The following is a 22,024-nucleotide window of genomic DNA, read 5'->3' as shown; positions in this document are numbered from 1 at the left end:
TACAGAGAGGCCAGAGGCTACAGGTATACAGGATATATATTACAGAAAACCCGGAGGCTACAGGTATACAGGATATATATTACAGAGAGTCCAGAGGCTACAGGTATACAGGATATATATTGGTGAAAGCCTGGAGGCTACAGGATATATATTACAGAAATCCCGGAGGCTACAGGTATACAGGATATATATTACAGAGAGGCCAGAGGCTACAGGTATACAGGATATATATTACAGAGAGTCCGGAGGCTACAGGTATACATGATATATATTACAGAGAGTCCAGAGGCTACAGGTATATAGGATATATATTACAGAGAGTCCAGAGGCTACAGGTATATAGGATATATATTACAGAGAGGCCAGAGGCTACAGGTATACAGGATATATATTACAGAGAGTCCAGAGGCTACAGGTATACAGGATATATATTACAGAGAGTCCAGAGGCTACAGGTATACAGGATATATATTACAGAGAGTCCAGAGGCTACAGGTATACAGGCTATATATTACAGAAAGCCCGGAGGCTACAGGTATACAGGCTATATATTACAGAGAGTCCGGAGGCTACAGGTATACATGATATATATTACAGAGAGTCCAGAGGCTACAGGTATACAGGCTATATATTACAGAAAGCCCGGAGGCTACAGGTATACAGGATATATATTACAGAAAGCCCGGAGGCTACAGGTATACAGGATATATATTGGTGAAAGCCCGTAGGCTGAAGGTATACAGGATATATATTACAGAGAGCCCAGAGGCTACAGGTATACAGGATATATATTACAGAGAGGCCAGAGGCTACAGGTATACAGGATATATATTACAGAAAGCCTGAAGGCTACAGGTATACAGGATATATATTACATAGAGGCCCAGAGGCTACAGGTATACAGGATATATATTACAGAGAGTCTGGAGGCTACAGGTATACAGGATATATATTACAGAGAGTCCAGAGGCTACAGGTATACAGGATATATATTACAGAGAGGCCAGAGGCTACAGGTATACAGGATATATATTACAGAGAGGCCAGAGGCTACAGGTATACAGGATATATATTACAGAGAGGCCAGAGGCTACAGGTATACAGGATATATATTACAGAAAGCCCGGAGGCTACAGGTATACAGGATATATATTACAGAGAGTCCAGAGGCTACAGGTATACAGGATATATATTGGTGAAAGCCTGGAGGCTACAGGATATATATTACAGAAATCCCGGAGGCTACAGGTATACAGGATATATATTACAGAGAGTCCAGAGGCTACAGGTATACAGGATATATATTACAGAGAGTCCGGAGGCTACAGGTATACATGATATATATTACAGAGAGTCCAGAGGCTACAGGTATATAGGATATATATTACAGAGAGTCCAGAGGCTACAGGTATATAGGATATATATTACAGAGAGGCCAGAGGCTACAGGTATACAGGATATATATTACAGAGAGTCCAGAGGCTACAGGTATACAGGATATATATTACAGAGAGTCCAGAGGCTACAGGTATACATGATATATATTACAGAGAGTCCAGAGGCTACAGGTATACAGGATATATATTACAGAGAGTCCAGAGGCTACAGGTATACAGGCTATATATTACAGAAAGCCCGGAGGCTACAGGTATACAGGCTATATATTACAGAGAGTCCGGAGGCTACAGGTATACATGATATATATTACAGAGAGTCCAGAGGCTACAGGTATACAGGATATATATTACAGAGAGTCCAGAGGCTACAGGTATACATGATATATATTACAGAGAGTCCAGAGGCTACAGGTATATAGGATATATATTACAGAGAGGCCAGAGGCTACAGGTATACAGGATATATATTACAGAGAGTCCAGAGGCTACAGGTATACAGGATATATATTACAGAGCGGCCCGGAGGCTACAGGTATACAGGATATATATTACAGAAAGCCCGGAGGCTACAGGTATACAGGATATATATTACAGAGAGGCCAGAGGCTACAGGTATACAGGATATATATTACAGAGAGTCCAGAGGCTACAGGTATACAGGATATATATTACAGAGAGCCAGAGGCTACAGGATATACTGTATATTACAGAGAGGCCAGAGGCTACAGGTATACAGGATACATATTGGTGAAAGCCTGGAGGCTACAGGTATACAGGATATATATTACAGAGAGTCCAGAGGCTACAGGTATACAGGATATATATTACAGAGAGGCCAGAGGCTACAGGTATACAGGATATATATTACAGAGAGGCCAGAGGCTACAGGTATACAGGATATATATTACAGAGAGGCCAGAGGCTACAGGTATACAGGATATATATTACAGAGAGGCCAGAGGCTACAGGTATACAGGATATATATTACAGAAAGCCCGGAGGCTACAGGTATACAGGATATATATTACAGAGAGTCCAGAGGCTACAGGTATACAGGATACATATTGGTGAAAGCCTGGAGGCTACAGGATATATATTACAGAAATCCCGGAGGCTACAGGTATACAGGATATATATTACAGAGAGCCAGATGCTACAGGTATACAGGATATATATTACAGAGAGGCCAGAGGCTACAGGTATACAGGATATATATTACAGAAAGCCCGGAGGCTACAGGTATACAGGATATATATTACAGAGAGGCCAGAGGCTACAGGTATACAGGATATATATTACAGAGAGTCCAGAGGCTACAGGTATACAGGATATATATTACAGAGAGTCCAGAGGCTACAGGTATACATGATATATATTACAGAGAGTCCAGAGGCTACAGGTATACAGGATATATATTACAGAGAGTCCAGAGGCTACAGGTATACAGGCTATATATTACAGAAAGCCCGGAGGCTACAGGTATACAGGCTATATATTACAGAGAGTCCAGAGGCTACAGGTATACAGGATATATATTACAGAGAGCCAGAGGCTACAGGATATACTGTATATTACAGAGAGGCCAGAGGCTACAGGTATACAGGATACATATTGGTGAAAGCCTGGAGGCTACAGGTATACAGGATATATATTACAGAGAGTCCAGAGGCTACAGGTATACAGGATATATATTACAGAGAGGCCAGAGGCTACAGGTATACAGGATATATATTACAGAGAGGCCAGAGGCTACAGGTATACAGGATATATATTACAGAGAGGCCAGAGGCTACAGGTATACAGGATATATATTACAGAGAGTCCAGAGGCTACAGGTATACAGGATACATATTGGTGAAAGCCTGGAGGCTACAGGATATATATTACAGAAATCCCGGAGGCTACAGGTATACAGGATATATATTACAGAGAGCCAGATGCTACAGGTATACAGGATATATATTACAGAGAGGCCAGAGGCTACAGGTATACAGGATATATATTACAGAGAGTCCAGAGGCTACAGGTATACAGGATATATATTACAGAGAGGCCAGAGGCTACAGGTATACAGGATATATATTACAGAGAGGCCAGAGGCTACAGGTATACAGGATATATATTACAGAGAGGCCAGAGGCTACAGGTATACAGGATATATATTACAGAGAGGCCAGAGGCTACAGGTATACAGGATATATATTACAGAGAGTCCAGAGGCAACAGGTATACAGGATACATATTACAGAAATCCCGGAGGCTACAGGTATACAGGATATATATTACAGAAAGCCCGGAGGCTACAGGTATACAGGATATATATTACAGAAAGCCCGGAGGCTACAGGTATACAGGATATATATTACAGAAAGCCCGGAGGCTACAGGTATACAGGATATATATTACAGAGAGGCCAGAGGCTACAGGTATACAGGATATATATTACAGAGAGCCAGAGGCTACAGGATATACTGTATATTACAGAGAGGCCAGAGGCTACAGTTACAGACTAGAGCTTAGGCCCCAAGTACACGGCTAAGTGTACCATCTGATGTGGGGCCGAGCTTACACGTGTAGCATGTATACTGTCCTATACACACTACTCAGCCACATGGCAGAGCAGCCTAAAATAAGCAGAGGCAGTCTGGGAATGGCTGACGATAACTCACAGGCTAAACCTGAGGCAGAAACACCCAACAGCCTGGTGAGTCAGGAACTGCACAGTGTGAACGAGGCAGAGTATGCTGGGAGAGTGTAACAACAGGCGCAGACCATTACACTGACACTCACCTATCTAACATTGATGGCCTATTCTAAGAATATTTTTATCAGGTTATGCCGGCAGTACATTAGGGATTCAGACAGCTGATACTTGCTCACGGGCGGCCTGTGAAGTTTGGGCATCTTGGTCCAAAATGACATAAGTTATATCAAATAGCCACAAATCGATCCATGTCTTATTCTACGGATGGCAGATCTGCATAACACAAGTCTTCAACCGCAGCACCCAACAGGGACTGAGGACATTGAACATGGCAGATCAGTCCTTCCCCAGATACCTGCCATGAGTCTGCGTCTGTCTGAAGGAATCGGCTATTATATCTTTCCATGCAGCATCTGCCCTTCAGTCTTCAGCTCTGGTGAGGTCTCCTGCCATGTTACAGGTCTGTGATGAATTATCAGACTATCTGGATTGTGGCCGCTGGCTGTTGTTATTGCCAGGAACAATTCCTATAGCAGGAGTGCAATGTCATTGAGCTCTTCATCTGTCCTGCTTATACACCAATAGGCCGCCATTATGGTTGTATTCACATAACAGTGACAAGTCACCAACATTTCATGAATAGTTTGCACATCCGTTTTTGGAACATTGGCTTATTAATATTTCTGTCTGTTATTTACTGATCATTCACAAACTCAAGTCTACGGGATCCATGAAAATCGTCCGTGATAAACCATCTGATTTTAATGGCCCTATTTTACAATGGTTTATGTGAATATGGCTTTACTGGAGTCTAGGGTGAGTATGAATTCTAGACAACAGACTGCCATAAAAACACTGTAATCTACAGATAGGATGACAAGGACACTGGGCAAGTATCAGTTTGGTTGTCAATCGTCTGCCCATAGCATGCCCTGTGTTAGTAATACCAGCGGACATTGGAACATGTAGTCCAGCCGGGTGTTAGTTGAAGATCTGTAAAAGGGCCTTGTACTAGAGATGAGCGAGTAGTATGCGATGGAATACCTCCCTTTGCATAGTTATTGGTGTACTCGGTGGAATACCACGCAGTAAAAATTCGATTCCCCTTCCACCTTCCCTGGCGCTTTTTTTTACACCAATAACTATGCAGGGGAGATATTCGATCAAAACTACTCGCTCATCTCTACATTGTACCAAAAATGTGACTTTTATCCTTTTTTTACAACTTTGTAAACCATCAGGCTCCGGGTGTGAATGCTACCATTGGACCACCTATTACTATGCCTGTGCCCGGTGTTACATCACACCCAGCGGTCAGGTGATTGCTTTTTGCCCATTCTATACCAAACCTTTTTATTTTTGTGGTCCTTCAATTCCCTTTTGGGATCTTCCTGTATGGGATGTCCACAGAATTAAAAAAAAAAAAAAAAGTTTAATCTCTATGGCTTGAGCAGTGCATTACCCTTCGGTCACATCTGCGTTCGGGGAGACTGCATGGGGACCCCAGGAACGGAATACCGAACGCAACTGCAAGCGCTATGCAGTGAAAGCACACGGACCCCATAGACTATAATGTGGACTATATTGTGAACTACTTTCCTGTCCGCGTGATCCCTGGTGAGATCTGGCGGCAAGCACATGGACCCCGTTATAGTCCATGTGCTGGCACACCGCTTGCAGTTGCATTCGGTATTCTGTCCTCATGCGGTCTCCCCCGGACGGAATACCAACGCAGATGTGAACAAGGCCTTACATAGTCTGAAAGCTACCATGGACTCCGCAGCAGTAATTGACATCCCATGGGTTCTTAGTTTACAGTCCCAAATTCTTAGCACTGTAGGTTTTTCCTGCAGAGTGTGGATGAGGTTTAAGTCCCTTCCAGTTCGTTACTACTGCAGTAATTCACAGCGACTAAGGATCTGCAAGGAGTTTGTAGGTTTCCCCATGTTTCTGTGGGTTTTCTCTTGAGTACTCCAGGTTCACCCCGCAATCCAAAGACGTACTGATAGGGCACTAGTGTGAACTTAGGGAGAGTAGTTGATGGGTTTGGCCTACCCTCTTTAAGAAAAAAACCTCCCCTTAGAATTGGGGAAACTTCACTTGATCAGAAGTAATAGTGAAATGAAGGTTTGCTGCTTCCTCAGGATCAGTCTTGTGAGCAGACAGTCTCATGTCTGTGGGTGTAATGTCATGTGGCTAAAAGTAGGAAATGTGTCAAGTGGCAACCAGTAGATATTCTGTACATAGAAAGAAGCGGCAGCTTGTGCAATAACAATGCTGGAGCGTCCTCTTATACGTCTGCATGGTGCTCTTCCTCTTTTATACCTCCTAGAAATATAGGAATGGGCGGCAGATATTGGGGGGTGATGCAGACTCTCAGATGTCTCTAACCCGTGCCCTGCCCTTTTCTTGGTGTGAAATGTAATCCCCACCGTCCATGTTGTATGTAATCCATTCTATAGTCTTGGTAAGATCATTCAGAGCACTTAAGGTTTTTTCCCTGTCTCTTATGTTGAGGTTTTTGTAGGACACAACAGCTGGATAAGCCGCCTTGTTACACAATATTATGGAGTTGTCTCAGTTGTGTTGCATTAGTTTGACACTATGGCTGTGTTCACACAGGACGTACTCCTATTGGATTAGTCAGGCCGTCTAATCGTCTGTGAGGTACAAGAACAGCCAAGTGAATGAGATTTAGGCTCGGGCACATGACTGTGGCCTGTTCCACGATAAGAGTTTTTTTTAGGATTCCTTCACTAATATTAGTGGATGCCGTGATCGCAACTTCTAAAATCAAACACTGCTCAATAGTTTTGCGATTATATGTTGCGATTGTGTCACCCCAGGGGCCGCACTTTGACTCCATTAAAGGGATTCTATCATTAAAATGCAAATTTTTTTTGGGTACCACGTCGGAATAGCCTTAAGAAAGGCTATTCTTCTCCTACCTTTAGATGTCTTCTCCGTGCCGCCGTTCCGTAGAAATCCCGGTTTTTGTCGGTATGCAAACGAGTTCTCTCGCAGCATTGGGGGCGGCCACCAGCGCTCAAACAGCACTGGTGGCGTCTCCAATGCTGTGAGAGAGTTCTCCAGCGCCGCCTCCATCTTCAGGAACGGGTCTTCCTCCGGAGCTGGCTTCAAACTTCTAAGCCTCGGGCAGCCGACTGCGCATGCCCACCGTGGCCGGCAGGCATGTGCTGTCAGCTTTGCCCGAGGCCTAGAAGTTTGAATCCAGCACCAGAGGAAGACGCAAAGAAGACTCGTTCCTGAAGAAGATGGAGGCGGCGCTGGAGAGTTCTCTCACAGCATTGGGGATACCCCACTGCTATTTGAGCACTAGCGCCCGCGCCCAATGCTGCAAGAGAACTCCTTTGCATACCGATGAAAACCTGGATTTTTACGGAATGGCGGCGCAGAGAAGACATCTAAAGGTAGGAGAAGAATAGCCTTTCTTAAGGCTATTCCGACGTGTTAGCGAGAAAATATTTGATTTTAATGGTAGAATCCCTTTAAAGGGGTTGTTCCGGTATCACAGCCCATGACCTATTCACAGGATAGATAAGTGACTGAAACCATAGACCACCCCACACCTATAACCAGAACTGGGGCCCCCAGCGTACAATCCTCTTAATATTTCAGGCACAGTTAGCACCATTTCAGTAATGGGTACAGGATGCCAGTCATAATAAATTCCCCCTAAGGTTTTAGGGGTCTTTCTCCCATATACAGACTTTATCTTCGTGAAGACCATGCCGTATTTCTTTGCTGCTGTCTCTCCAGCCCCATCTTCTTGCTTTATTTTTGAGCATACATAAACCCCCGCATGGTTTCCTAAGTATGTGCAGTTGGTCATAACCTGGCAGATGAGCGCTGGTCTTGGTTCTAAGTATGGGACTGAGCGAGCAGAAATAGTTTGGTTGTGCCTTTTCTGTATGCACATAAGAGATCCAATAGATAGAAGCTGACTAATGCAAATAACATATATTTAACCATGCCCTGGATATGTCAGCTATGCGGCCTCTGCTCTTAATCTGGCCAGCGCTTTGCTGTCGCTGACACTAAAGTCTCCGTTTGATGTCCTCGGCGTTCAGTGAACTCGCCACCAAACAAACAAAGGTCTGTGCCCTCGATAGCGGGGTGATGTATCGCTCAGGTATGTGCCAGGGCGTGACGTGATTCATCAGAAATTCAATGATCTTTACCTCCAGGATCCTGTTCAGACTGGTGAATAGATTTTTCATGCCCACACACACACCAGCCAAAATGCCAGGCATGCTTTGTGTTCCTGGGTGATAGAAATACCATTTTCTTGCTTCTCAATGCGTGAATATATGTGAAGATTTTTTCTTTTTAATGTAGATTGTGAGCCCCATATAGCGATCACAATGTACATTTTTCTTCCTATAAGTATGTCTTTGTAGTATGGGATGAAATCCACGCAAACATGGAGAGAACATACAAACTCCTTGCAGATGTTGTTCCTGGCGGGATTCGAACCCAGGACTCCAAGGCTGCAATGCTAACCACTGAGCCACCGTGCTGCCCCGTATCCGCAGATTTTAACATGTAGTTTACACAGACATTTTCGGGAACATGTGAACAGCGTATAAATGACATGGCCTTACACTAGATGTTGTCATCCCCTGATGGCCTATGTCAGGGGAAGTGAGTGCCAAGTCCAATCCTTTTAATTTCAGGGGAGACAAGCCATTGCCAGACCCCTCTCCCATTAACAATATATGCACGCACAGCTGATCTGGGTGTGCAAGTGTTTGGGGGCCATCTGTAGGAATAGCTGTGTTGATATATTCTCATTGAACACAACAAAAATCAATTAAATTTATTTTGAATGACTTTTCATTGTTTTTTGTTGTCTTCTGTGATAAGATATCACAGTGCAGCACTTTAACCAGTCGTTTGGGTTAACCCGGCTATATCTCTATGCTCAAATTTAAGGGGTTCTTTAAGGCTTTGTCTATAATTAGGATCGGTCATTTTAAAGGGGTTATCCTCTACCCATACTGGGGGGTCCGAGCAGATAGGGGATAAGTCGATTTCATAGGAAAACCTCTTTAGTATCAGATTGGTGGAGATTGATATTCATGACCCCACTGACCAGCTGGGTTCAGCACAGTGTATGGAGCCTGGAGCAGATGGCTCTGTACACTGTCTCGCATGGGATGTTGGGCAGGTTGGAGTTACACTCGCTCGATTCTTTACTTTTGTGTGAAAAAATTGTCTGACAGCCATGTGACGTTCTTTATTATGACGGGTATATTTGTCTGGATGCTCATGGTGGAGCTAGACAACACGGCTATACATGACCCATGTCTAGGTGTATGGTTAGCCATGCCCCTCACAGCCATATCCATGTTAGCCTTGCCCCGTTCATGGGCCATCTATAGAGGTGGTGTGTGCAGTAAAGTAACCCAAATGATTGGTAGATGGTCTACCATGCCGGCAACGGAACCACCATCTTGTTTTTGTCACTCTAAGGTTGCAGACAAAGTGGCCCTCAAAGCCAAAATGTGAAATAGGCTCCTATAGTTACAATGATCTGATCCGTAGGACGGTAACTTGCTATACCTGGCAGTGGATGACTCTCGTCAGATCTTTTCCATGCTAGTTTTGTCTTCACAAGCCATTTACCTGGTTAAATATTAGAAACTATGTTTTGAGACCCGGATGTTTGCTGAAAATCTTTCCATTTGTTTTCCAGGCACGGATAGCCTTTCTACAAGGTGAAAGGAAAGGTCAAGAAAACTTGAAGAAGGATCTAGTTAGAAGAATAAAAATGTTAGAATATGCTTTGAAACAAGAAAGGTGAGTAGTACAATACGTATGGCTGTATGAACGAGGGAGGACATGGAAGCTTTCTATGGCCAGACTTTCTGGGTATACGGCATTATTTTGTTGCAGAGTTTGCTGCAATTTATTGAGTCAAAGTTAAGCATTGCTTCAGAAGTAATGGGAAGTGTTTCTCCCTTCTTCTAAATCCATTCCTGGGTTTAACCTTAAAAAAAAACACAGGAAGATCTGTTCTCGGCCAAAAGCTTCTGTTCACTTTAAAGGGATCCTATCATTGGACCTTTTTTTCTCCCTAACACGTAGGAATAGCCTTAAGAAAGGCTATTCTTCTCCTACCTTTAGATGTCTTCTCCACGCCGCCGTTTGGTTGAAATCCGGGTTTTCTTCAGTATGTAAATGAGTTCTCTCGCAGCACTGGGGGCGTCCCTAATGATGTGAGAGAGCTCTCCAGCACTGCCTCCATCTTCTTCTGGAACGTCCTCTCCCTGTGTCTTCTTCCGTCCTGGGTTTCAACCTTCAGAGCCGACTGCGCATGCCCGGGCAACAAGAAAATGGCCGCTTACGCCAGCTTACTGTGTAAGTGGCCATTTTCTTGTAGCCCAGGCATGCGCAGTCGGCTCTGCCTGAGGCCTAGAAGATGGAAACCCAGGACGGAAGAAGGCACAGGGAGAGAGGCCGTTACTGCAGAAGATGGAGGCGTTGCTGGAGAGTTCTCTCATGGCATTGGGGACGCCTCCAGGGCTGTTTCTGCGCTGAGGACCACTCCCAGTGCTGCAAGAGAATTCATTTGTATACCATAGAGAACCCGGATTTCTACCGAAAGGCGGTGCGGAGAAGACATCTAAAGGTAGGAGAAGAATAGCCTTTCTTAAGGCTATTCCTACGTGTTAGGGAGAAAAAAAGGGTATCCAATGATAGGATTCCTTTAAGGATATGTTAACATGGAGGAATTTGGAGCCAATTATGAGGCGTATTCCACCTGAAGCTTCCGTTCATTTCTGCGAGAGGTAGACGCTGATTTTTTTTAATATATATATATATATATATATATATATATATATATATATATATGAATATATATATATATATATATATATATATACACACACACACACACACACACACACACACACACACACACACTACTGCCCCCTTTCTTTCTACAAGTTCCTTACTACTAGGAGAAGTGGATTAGACTGTAGACAAATATACGGTAGATGATATACCCGGGTTGATACAGTAAAGCAGAGGAGGCCTCCCTGGTCCAGGACCATAGATTAGTAAGGGTCCGGGTCCTTGACAGAAGTTTTCTATATGGATTATGGCTGACTATCGCTGAGGTGATAAGATGTGGTTAGAACTGCTGCAGGGTTTTACATTGTGATAGCCGGGCATGGTCCTTGCTTTTTATTTAACCCAATGTTTCTTGCAGGGCAAAATATCATAAATTAAAATATGGAACAGAATTAAATCAAGGAGATATGAAGATGCCAGCCATCGAATCGGGTAAGTTCAGTATCTTGCTGTATCACTTGAATGTGTGCACATTTTTTGTAAGATGGGTTAAATTGTGTCGTCCTCGGCCTAGATTTGTTTGTTTGCTTGTTTGGAACCAGTCTTGGTTGGAGTGCACAGAAAAACTTCCATTTGTGCATACATTTGTCACTGCTATGCAGACGGATTGTATAGATACAATTGTTAGTGGGGTTATTTCAGTGTTATTGTATTGAAGGACAATATCAGATCGGGGGGGGTGGGGGGAGTCTGACACATGGCACCTCCACTGATCAGCGCAGTGCCTTACTTAGCGAAGTCGCTGTACCTTGTATAGCAGTTCAGGCCCATTTACTTGAATGAGACTGAGTAGATCAGGAAATAAAGATGTAACGTGTAATTGGTCACTAAGAGGCCACAGCATTGATTGAGGTGCCAAGTGTGGGACCTCTTCTGATTTTATACTGATGACCTAGCCTTTAAGGGTATGTTCACACGGAGGAAAGGGTCGCGGAAACCTTTTCTGCTGTGTGAACATTCAGCGCCGCTGAAAATCTGCTGCCAAAAATACAGTGTGACCATACCCTAAGGGTGCCGATGCACAATGTATTAATGTCAGGCATATCTTCCTATGAATATGGGGGTGTTGACTCTTTCCTGGCAGCAGATGTCAGGGAAAAGAAGGATCGAGCTGTCAAGCAGGGTTCACACTAGCGTCCGATGCTAATGTCCGCGCAAGATTTTAGCATTGGACACTAGCTGTGTTTGTTTGCAATTTGCATGATTTTAAATGGGACGCCATGCAGTGTCCGTGGGTGTCCTTAAGTATCCATTTACAAAGGTGTCCGGTTTTTCAATCTTGCGCGGACATTAGCATCGGACGCTAGCTGTCAGACACAGATGCTAGTGTGAATGACCCCTTAGAATTCAACACCTTTGTCCTTTTTCCCACAATGGGAGATAAGCAGCCGTCAGATGTTTCTGGCCACAGCTTACGTTCAGAATGCAAGCGTGCTCTGCCAAGTGTGCATGTGTATGGAGATGTTGAGAGGCATTTCCTGTCAGATGGATCAGTGTTATTTAATGGTATTCAGTAGAAAACGGTATACATTAAATTTACATCTTTTACACTGGAAAACTATGGGTGACCCCTGCCACTATATGCAATGTCTATATGTTAAATGAATAGTTGGGTGAGCGCTGCTTTTGCTTCACACAACTGTAAAGTCTCATTTGTTGGTCACGTGGCCTGTTTGTAGCTCAGTCTCATCCCAATGAGTGGGGGCTGAGCTCCAGTAAGAAGCCGCTATCCATTGTACAGCATTGTGCTTGGTAAAGAGTGAAGAGGTTGCGGCACTCTCAAACCCCTATAACCTTTTCAAAGAATCCCATCCAGACATTGCAGTAAAATTCTTGCGGTTTTGGAAACCGCAGCATGTCAGTTACACGCGGACACGGTCTGTTTCCCTGTAGGTAAGCAAGCAGAAAGCGCTGCAGGAAAAAACGTGAAAAAACAGTTTTTCCCCACAGCGCGGCTTTGCTGCGGCCCACTACCTTAGGGTATGTTTCTTGTCCTATAACACAAGCTCCTGCAGAACATATGGACTATAGTAACACCATTTTTTTGGTCTTAAAAAGTACAAAACCCTCGCTGTCTTATTTATGGAGCAGAAGTAGTGTGAACAGAGCCTTATGTGTTGGTCCTATTGAATTCCCTGCCGTGTACATGGAGCTGACCAACCCTTACATACCAGACATTGCTCACCCCAGTATGCGTTAGTCACGTGACATCTGCTACTTTGTTTAGAAACTTGGTGACTGTTTTAGCAGGGGAACACGTTTCGGGATGTCTTGTAGCCGTTGTATACTTGTCCATTACACTTGTGCTTTGCTGTATACATTTGTCTTATTTTATAGTATATTCCCACTATTATATATTGGAAATATTTCATGCAAGACACTAGTTGGGAGCTGCTTTATTTTTTGTTAAAAAGGGTTTTATGGGATTTCACATCCATGGGGCCCCATGTACACAGCCATGTTTATTTTCCATATACCATGTGTAATCACAGATAGTATATGGACCCGTTCATTTTTATGGCCCCATGCGAAATCCGCTGTCAAAATCTGCCTCATTGCCCCCGTGTGAACTGTGTGCAGTCTGTTATTCACACAGGGGACTTGGAGACCCTTCTGTCATGATCTCGGAGGGTTCCAGCTTTCGGACCCCAGTAATCATACATTTGTCACCTATACTGTGGATAAATGTTTATTGGAACACCCTTTAATCGTCTTTAAGTCCATTTGGTTCCCTTTGATTGCAGTTGGAACTGTGTAAGGGTATGTTCACACAGCGGAGTTTGAGGCGGAGTCTGCTTCAAATTCCGCCTGAAATCAGCCACCATTGTTTTCAGTGGGAGGCAGATACTGATGTTTTTCAGCCTTCATGCGTCACGTTCTATCTACAGGCGGATTCTGACTATTAACTCCTATTGTAGTGAGGAAAACAAATCTCTGACTGACGGATGCGGAATTTAACGTGTATTCTTCAGCCAGGACAAATTATACCTCATTCCACCTGTGGGGGTGCTGTTGGAAAATGACGCTAGCTAGGAATGGGCAATTAATTGCAAAATGATTGAAATCGAACGACAGCCCGGATAACCGATGTGGTTTTGTTCGTCGTGATTTCCATTCATTCTTTTACTACGGTATATTCTCGAGGTCTTCCTGCAGTTTTGTTCAGACTGAACATGTCTGAAACTAAACTTTTCCTGGAGTCTCTTCAGAACCCATAGTATAATGATCGGAGACCCAGTAGAGGTGATTAAACGTAAAAAAAAACCTGTGTTACTCACCTCACCTGGACTCCAGCGCATCTCCCCTCGTCTCTCCTGGTTTTCTACCTAATGTCAGGGACTGCGGAGGCCTATGATTGGCCCTCAATGGTCACGTGGGTCCTTTGTCACAATGCCACGCGGAAACCCCTGACTTTAGGCAGAAGCACTGAGGAGAACATGGATCCATGCTGGGGATCAGGAAAGGTGAGTAACACTGTTTTATATGTTCGATCACTTTCCCTCAGCCTCCATTCATTATACTCACAGTGTAATGGCACTTTCGGCTTGGACGTAACCGCCAGGCCAACACATACTTGTAATCATATAGCAGTCAAACTGAAGACAAATCGCCTGATTAATCGCTATTTTAATATATGGGGTGATAATCGCCCAGCCGTAATTTTGGCTGATTACATTGTACAGCAGTGTCAGATCCTGTGATCAGACCAATAGAGGGGTCTTCCGGAGTGAACATCCCCTTTCATGCCATGACGCTTGTCTTTGTATGGTATTCTATGTAATCTCTCGCTGTTGACACCAGTCTTTATTTACTCTCTTCCTTTTAGAAGAAACCAAAGAATCTGAGATTCCCCCAGGGCTTCCGAATAGTCAGCTGACCTGGAAACAAGGCCGTCAGCTGTTAAGACAGTAAGTATATAAGTAAAGACACGAGGCGGATTTGGTTACGGTCCCATAATACTGTATTTGATGGGTCGGGGGCAGAGCTGTGGCCTTCAGCCTGCCAAATGCTCTTCCTGTCTTGGATTGTATGAAATGCATCGAATTAAAGGTCTTGGTAAAATAAGTTCTTGAGCATCTGGTCTATTACAAAGTGAACTAAAGCATAGGTTTACATGGCGGACTCTGACATGTCGCTGAGACCCCTTGACGTTGATACCATAGGCTTCTGTGAGCCAGTCTTTTATTTTAGGGATTGCTGGAGATCCTGCACCAGTTCCTTCTGTGTTAACGATGACTAGAAGCTTAGTAATAAGACTTTGATTACATCGCAGGATATATCTTGATGTTAGCTTCTGATTTTGCTCACCTTTTGCAGGTATCTTCAAGAAGTTGGCTATACAGACACAATATTAGACGTTCGGTCACAAAGGGTACGCTCTCTGCTCGGACTTTCAGGTTCGGAGCCAAATGGCTCTGTGGAACCGAAAAACCTGGAACAGATCCTTAATGGTGGAGATGCTTCACTTAAACAAAAGGGACAGGAAAACAAAAGGTAATCTTATGACGTTGTCCTGCCTCTTATATACCTGTGGTTAGATCCTTGAAATCGGAAGGTTAACAAAGATTGTGGTTAAAATCTGGAAGAACATGAAGGGAGGTGCAGATTAATGAAATTAGCCGCTAAGGCAAGGATTTGGAGACCCCGTGCCCTATCCTTCTTCAAATACGGAGAGAGCAAGACTTTTCTCTCTGCCGGTTTCAAAATAAAATTGATGGAATCCCAGTAGACCGTATTATAGTCGATGGGGTCCATGAGTAACCACTTTTTTAACCAGATAGTGTTTTCACTTTTGGGGTCCCCAAAGGATGGAAATCCGAACGCCAGTGTGAACCTACCATTTCCTCATTCAGAAGACAACATGGATGCTTGGATGATTCTGCATGTGTATGAGGAGGTCAGAAGGGATAGCTGTTGGCCAAGCCAAGTCTGATGAAACCTATTAAAGATGTCTGGACACTTATGAAGTACATTTACAGCTAAGAAGACGTTGTCCCAAATTAGGCCTAATTTTAGCTGAGACGTAAAGTTATTGGCCGCAGTATCTGAATTGCCCCGCTTGTGGCTCACTAACTCTTTATTTTCCATCCCCGTGGCGAGATGCTGATGCAGAACTTCGTCATTCTGCCACGGCTTTCCGCAGTTGGTTAGACCCAGATGGATCGGCCTAAACAGCATGGAGCAGGGGTAGGGAACGTATGGCTCTCCAGCTGTTGTAAAACTACAACTCCCAGCATGCATACTAGCTCTGCTGTTCTTGGACCTCCCATGGAAGTGACTGGAGCATGCTGGGAGTTGTAGTTTCACAACAGCTGGAGAACCGATGGCATGGAGTCTCGAGCCAAGTACTCTGTATCTGAATCAGCCACGGCATCCATGGCGTGTTCGTGGAACTTTCTTTTAGTAACTGAAGTTTCTACAGCAGGGGATGGGTAACATATTGGCATCAAAATCTGCGTAGGTTACATGTTAAATTTGTCGTGACTTTCACCCTATGCACATCTGAGGCTTTTCCGGAACAGATTGGTCACGCTGTGAATTGTGCAGATTTCTTTTCTCATTCATATGGATGAGGATTTGATAACCCTATCCACAAGAATTGTACTGTAAATTGTCACAGATTTTACAAAGGCATAACGTGAAGTCTCTTGCAAGTATTCAGTTTAAGCACCTACATCTTAAAAACCATGTTGTAGAATATATTTTCATAACTGGAATGCGGCCTAATAATCTGTATATTGATCCGTGATCTTCTTTGTAGGAACTCAGGTGATGTACTCGAAACTTTTAACTTCTTAGAAAGTGCAGATGACAGTGATGAAGAAGACGAAGGGGACCTTATAGAAGAGGTCCCGGAAGGGAAGGACAAACCACGGATAAACAAAAAACATAAAGTAAGCTTCATGGTCCTATAATGTAAATGCCACTACTACGACCCAAAGTATGGGAGAGTGTTTCGCCCAGGCTTGAAAATTATGTAGAGGGTTGGGGACACTGTTAAGGCTATTCATAGAAGCAGCTGGTGACACAGGGGCAACACGGTGGCTCAGTGGTTGGCACTGTAGCCTTGCAGTCCTGGATTCGAATCCCACCAGGAACAACATCTGCAAGGAGTTTGTATGTTCTCCCTGTGTTTGCATGGATTTCCTCCCATTCTACAAAGACATACTGATAGGAAAAAAAAAAATGTACAGTGTGATCCCTATATGGGGCTCACGGTCTACATTAAAAAGAAGTAAATGATAGTGATGGGCAGCACGGTGGCTCAGTGGTTAGCACTGCAGCCTTGCAGCACTGGAGTCCTGGGTTCAAATCCTGCCAAGGGCAACATCTGCAAAGAGTTTGTATGTTCTTGCCGTGTTTGTGTGGGTTTCCTCCGGGTACTCCGGTTTCCTCCCACCCACCAAAGACATACTGATAGGGAATGTAGAATGTGAGCCCTATATGGGACAGTGACTGACAATATCTGTAAAGCGGAATATGATGGCGCTATATAAGTAAGCATAATAAATAGTGTTAGGGGACACTGTAAAGGGCATTCATAGAAGCAGCTGGGGACACTAACATATCTCTGAGGCTATAAGCCTTATTTCAAGTGTAAATTATTAAGTTATTTATTTAAGTTATTAAAAATTATATATGCAAGCTGTTAAAGAACATGTCACCAAGTCTGAATAGCCCAGTGACATACATCATCTAATAGGCGCTGTCATCCTGAGCATTTTGGTGTTTTGCTAATTCAAATCCATTCAGCTATTCCAAAAATATAAGGCCTTTTGACACTGATAAAAAAATAGGATCTGCTAGTGGGTGGTAAACACGGGGTCTCCGTGTGTTGTATGTCATGCATTGTTACCGCCCACTTGGCCTGTATACCCTAATTTACATCAACACTAAAAGGGCTTATATCTTTGGAAAAGCTGAACGGATTTAGAGAAACAAAACGCCAGATTACTCAGGATGGGGGTTTTCAGACCTGGCAGCAGATCCTCTTTTAAATTCTTTTACTCTTCTCCCTCACTATAATCCCTTTTCTTACCATGGTTGGCGAAGTAGCCGCATGTTACCGGGCTGTAGATTTATCATGTCAACCTTTTGCTTACACAGATTGGCAACGAAGGTTTAGCTGCTGAACTCGCTGATGACACGGAGGAAGCGTTGAAAGAGTTTGATTTCCTTGTGACGGCAGAAGATGGCGAAGGTGCTGGAGAGGCCAGAAGTTCAGGAGATGGCACTGAGTGGGGTAAGTGTACGTATTTTGTTTTTTCCATACATACCAGTGAATGTGCGCTCAGCAAAATCGACCTCCAGACATTGGACTTTAACCGTGTATTCGCGCGCATTGCCTGTCTCCTGGAATCTGTACGTCATTCTTACACATTTACTGCAGAATGCAAAGGTGGGCACATTGCCTGGCAGAACAATATGTCTGTCCGCCAGTGACCCTTTCCTCTTTGGTTTGTATTTGCTGGCTCACTGTGATATTCCTACCAGGGCAGAGTGACGGTATATAAAGTATTCACCCCCCCACACCCCCATCTATAGGTTTTTGATATCAATGAATTTGGAGCGCATCTCCATAGGACAGAAAATAAATCAATGTCATGCTATAACCCCTTTAAGTATTCGTCATATCAAGCTACTTCTCTATCGGAGATATGGATGTGCCATATATGTTTGGCTGCACTAATGTGTTTAAACCATCTTAAAGGGAAGACATTATAAATTACTATATAAACTGATGAAAAGATATAGAGCCAAAAGAAACCTGCAATACATGACGACTTCATATTACGGTATATAAGTAATTTATAAAGGCAGATTGGATTCTTTGCAGTCTTATAAGGAGTTTGCAAAAAAAAAAAAGCTATAATGTTTTCTCTTTCCATTTACTTAGGCATATAGGGACTTATTTTTTGTGGGACAAATTGTACTTTATAAAGTCACCAATCACTATGCAGTAACAATGGCAATTTGCTGTATTCTGTGGGTCGGTATGATCGCAACGATGCCAAATGTATTTAGTTTATTTCCTTTTTTTTTTTTTTTTTTTACGCAGGTCTAACATTTTTCCCGATTTACAGTTGTCAGTCAGTTACAGAAAACGTTCTTGTGTGATGTCATATAAAATAGTAACCGGCAATGAAATGTTCAGAATGGTAAACTCGGTCTACAACCTGTTATAGGTTCGAGCATACAGGGCCATCCTTCCATATTGGACTCCCATGATTTTTTTTTTTTTTTTTAGGGGGGGGGGGGGGGTTCTTCTCTTCAGGGCAAGATGTAGTTTTTATTTCTGCCATGATCACTTTTTGTTTTTTGGGATTTTTTTTGTTTTTGTTTTTAGGTAAAACAGAAAAAATGGCGATTCAGACATCTAACTTTTTCCTGCTATGGCTTTCACTGAATGGGTTAAATAATCTTATATTGTTATACGCCGAGTGTTTTGTTACTCGGGAATGCCTAATGTGTTGAAGGGGGGGGGGAATTTATTTTTATATATGTGTATGTGTATATATATATATATATATATATATATATATATATATATATATATATATATATATATAATTTTATTTTATATTTATTTTTTAAACTTTTTTTTTTTTTCTTTTTTTGTAATTTATACCTCTATTCTGGTCGTGAACTTGCTGTCATTAATTCTGTCATACCATACACTGCAATATTACCATTTGGCAGTCTATGGTAAAATCTACTACTTAGGCCACAAACCGGCCACAATGGAAAAATTTCTTTGGGAGCCTTTACTCTCTACCCATAGGATGAAGGATAAATGTTATTGGGGGTCCAGAAAAGCAGGGAAAACAGGATGTTTAATCCCCTTGATAATGGAACCACGACGGATGCTGAGATCAGATGGGAGCGCCAGAGAATAGCTGTATTTCGACTATTTACATTGCTCCCATTGAAATGAATGAATCAGGGGCACATCTCCATTGGATTGAGAATTAAATATTTTCATGGCATAACCCCTTTAAGTATTTATGACAGAGTAAGCTCCATTGCATCGAGTCCTGTGGATATGCCATTCATGTTTCGATGGTAATACCCATTCAATAGGGCCTTGATCGTAACACAAGATTACAAGGCCAGCAATATGGTGTGGCAGGAATCCCTGTATAGTAAAGACACCAATATCTGATACCGATAAACATTTAGTGGTTGGGCGGTTATGTGTCCTGGTTTTACATAAAATGTTTTTTTATGTTTTGTTTTAACTTGTGTTGCTTAAATCTTTAAAGGGATCCTATCACTGGATACCCTTTTTTCTCCCTAACACGTAGGAATAGCCTTAAGAAAAGCTATTCTTTTCCTACCTTTAGATGTCTTCTTCGGGCCGCCGTTCCGTAGAAATCCGGGTTTTCTTCGTTATGCAAATGAGTTCTCTGGCAGCACTGGGAGCATCCCCAATGCTGCGAGAGAAATCTTCAGCGCTGCCTCCGTCTTCTTCAGGAACGCCCTCTCCTTGTGTCTTCTTCCATCCCGGGTTTCAATCTTCTAGGCCTCGGTCAGAGCTGACTGCGTATGCTCGGGCCGCAAGAAAATGACTGCTTATCCCAGCTTACTGTGTAAGTGGCCATTTTCTAGTGGCCAGGGCATGTGCAGTTGGCTCTGCCCTAGAAGATTGAAACCCAGGACTGAAGACGGCACAGGGAGGGAGCGTTCCAGACAAAGATGCAGGCGGCGCTGGAGATTTCTCTCGCAGCATTGCAGACGCTCCCAGTGCTGCCAGAAAACTCATTTGCATAACGAAGAAAACCGGGATTTCTACCAAACGGCGGTGTGGAGAAGACATCTAAAGGTAGGAGAAGAATAACCTTTCTTAAGGCTATTCCTACGTGTTAGGAAGAAAAAAAAGGGGGTATCCAATGATAGGATCCCTTTAAAGGGAGGATACCATAAATTATTCTATAAATTTTACTGATGAAAAGACTTAGCAGTTCTTTTAGGATTTTTTTTTTGTGTTTCTTTTTCTTTAAATATGTTACTTCTTGAAATAAAGCTAGTTTATATTTCCTGCCACCTTCTGAGGAGCCTTATTGTTATATAGCGTAATAAACATTATAGGGGCCACATCAGGGGCAGGGAACCTTTGGCTCTCCAGCTGCTGTGAAACTACAACTCCCATCATGCTCCATTCACTTCCATGGGAGGTCCAAGAACAGCAGAGCAAGTAGGCATGCTGGGAGTTGTAGTTTTACAACAGTTACATGATCTACATGCGCTACATGATCAACCTTTTGCACACCTGGTGTCATGGCTTCTCAGTATGTTAGCTGCACACTCGAAACGTTTTTTAATTGGGGTCAGTCTTATGGTGGTGTAAGTGTAGTGCACCGGTCTGGTAGTTTAGGGGCACGGTTGGCGCATGCACGATTAATTCAGTGGAAAAGAGGGGTTGAAGCCAATGCCGGGCACCACAAGGTGTAAGCTTATCTTCCATGGAAATAAAGAATCTGGACCTGCCCCATCCTTTTCCCACTTACATCTACTATTGAGGTAGTCTTGGGTGGCCCCCCCCCCATACCCATTACAGCCAAGTAAACTGGGTCAGCTGACCTATATCTGTTGTGTATGTCTGTGGCCAGCTTTCCAGACTGCTAATCCCATTATAAGAATTCCTCTTAGTGCTCCCCATACATTAGAGGTTTTATTGCCGGCTTCTTGTTTCCGTGCAGCCATTTTCCATTCTGTATAAGGCTGAATAGTTGGCACCACATGAGTTTCCAGAACATTCTTTTGATGCATTGTTGGCATTGCTTGTAGCCCACGCCATCTTTACATACTAGTGTGTGGGGGATCTAGGAAAGTCACTGTTTTCTGCAGTGTCAAGCCGTGTTATATTAGAAGAGAAGCAAACGTGCACCGTAAAAAAAAACTTGGTACCCAGATATATAGTCTCTATAAATGTCCATTAACCAATGTAGGTAATACCTTTTAGGGATTGTGTAGTGTTGCACATTAGATAGGTAATAATGAGGAAAATCCTTTTTATCCATTTGACTGTAGAATAGTGCAC

The 22,024-nt window shown here is 43.2% G+C and overlaps 1 protein-coding gene across 3 annotated transcripts in view; it reads left to right on the top strand.

Annotated features, from left to right (window-relative positions):
- STRN3 (striatin 3) overlaps positions 1–22,024 on the top strand; it is a 48,954-nt gene that overhangs the window by 8,097 nt on the left and 18,833 nt on the right. For all 3 annotated transcript variants that reach the window (XM_075282987.1, XM_075282986.1, XM_075282985.1), the window contains exons 2-7: positions 9,821–9,924; positions 11,342–11,415; positions 14,810–14,891; positions 15,301–15,477; positions 16,745–16,877; positions 18,091–18,226. In XM_075282987.1, coding sequence (XP_075139088.1) covers positions 9,821–9,924; positions 11,342–11,415; positions 14,810–14,891; positions 15,301–15,477; positions 16,745–16,877; positions 18,091–18,226 — 706 coding nt within the window. The remainder of the gene's footprint in view (positions 1–9,820; positions 9,925–11,341; positions 11,416–14,809; positions 14,892–15,300; positions 15,478–16,744; positions 16,878–18,090; positions 18,227–22,024) is intronic.

Source organism: Leptodactylus fuscus, chromosome 7 (assembly GCF_031893055.1).
Source record: "Leptodactylus fuscus isolate aLepFus1 chromosome 7, aLepFus1.hap2, whole genome shotgun sequence".
NCBI lineage: Eukaryota > Metazoa > Chordata > Amphibia > Anura > Leptodactylidae > Leptodactylus > Leptodactylus fuscus.
Note: the sequence above shows the minus strand (reverse complement) of the source record. Positions and strands in the feature narration are given on the sequence as shown.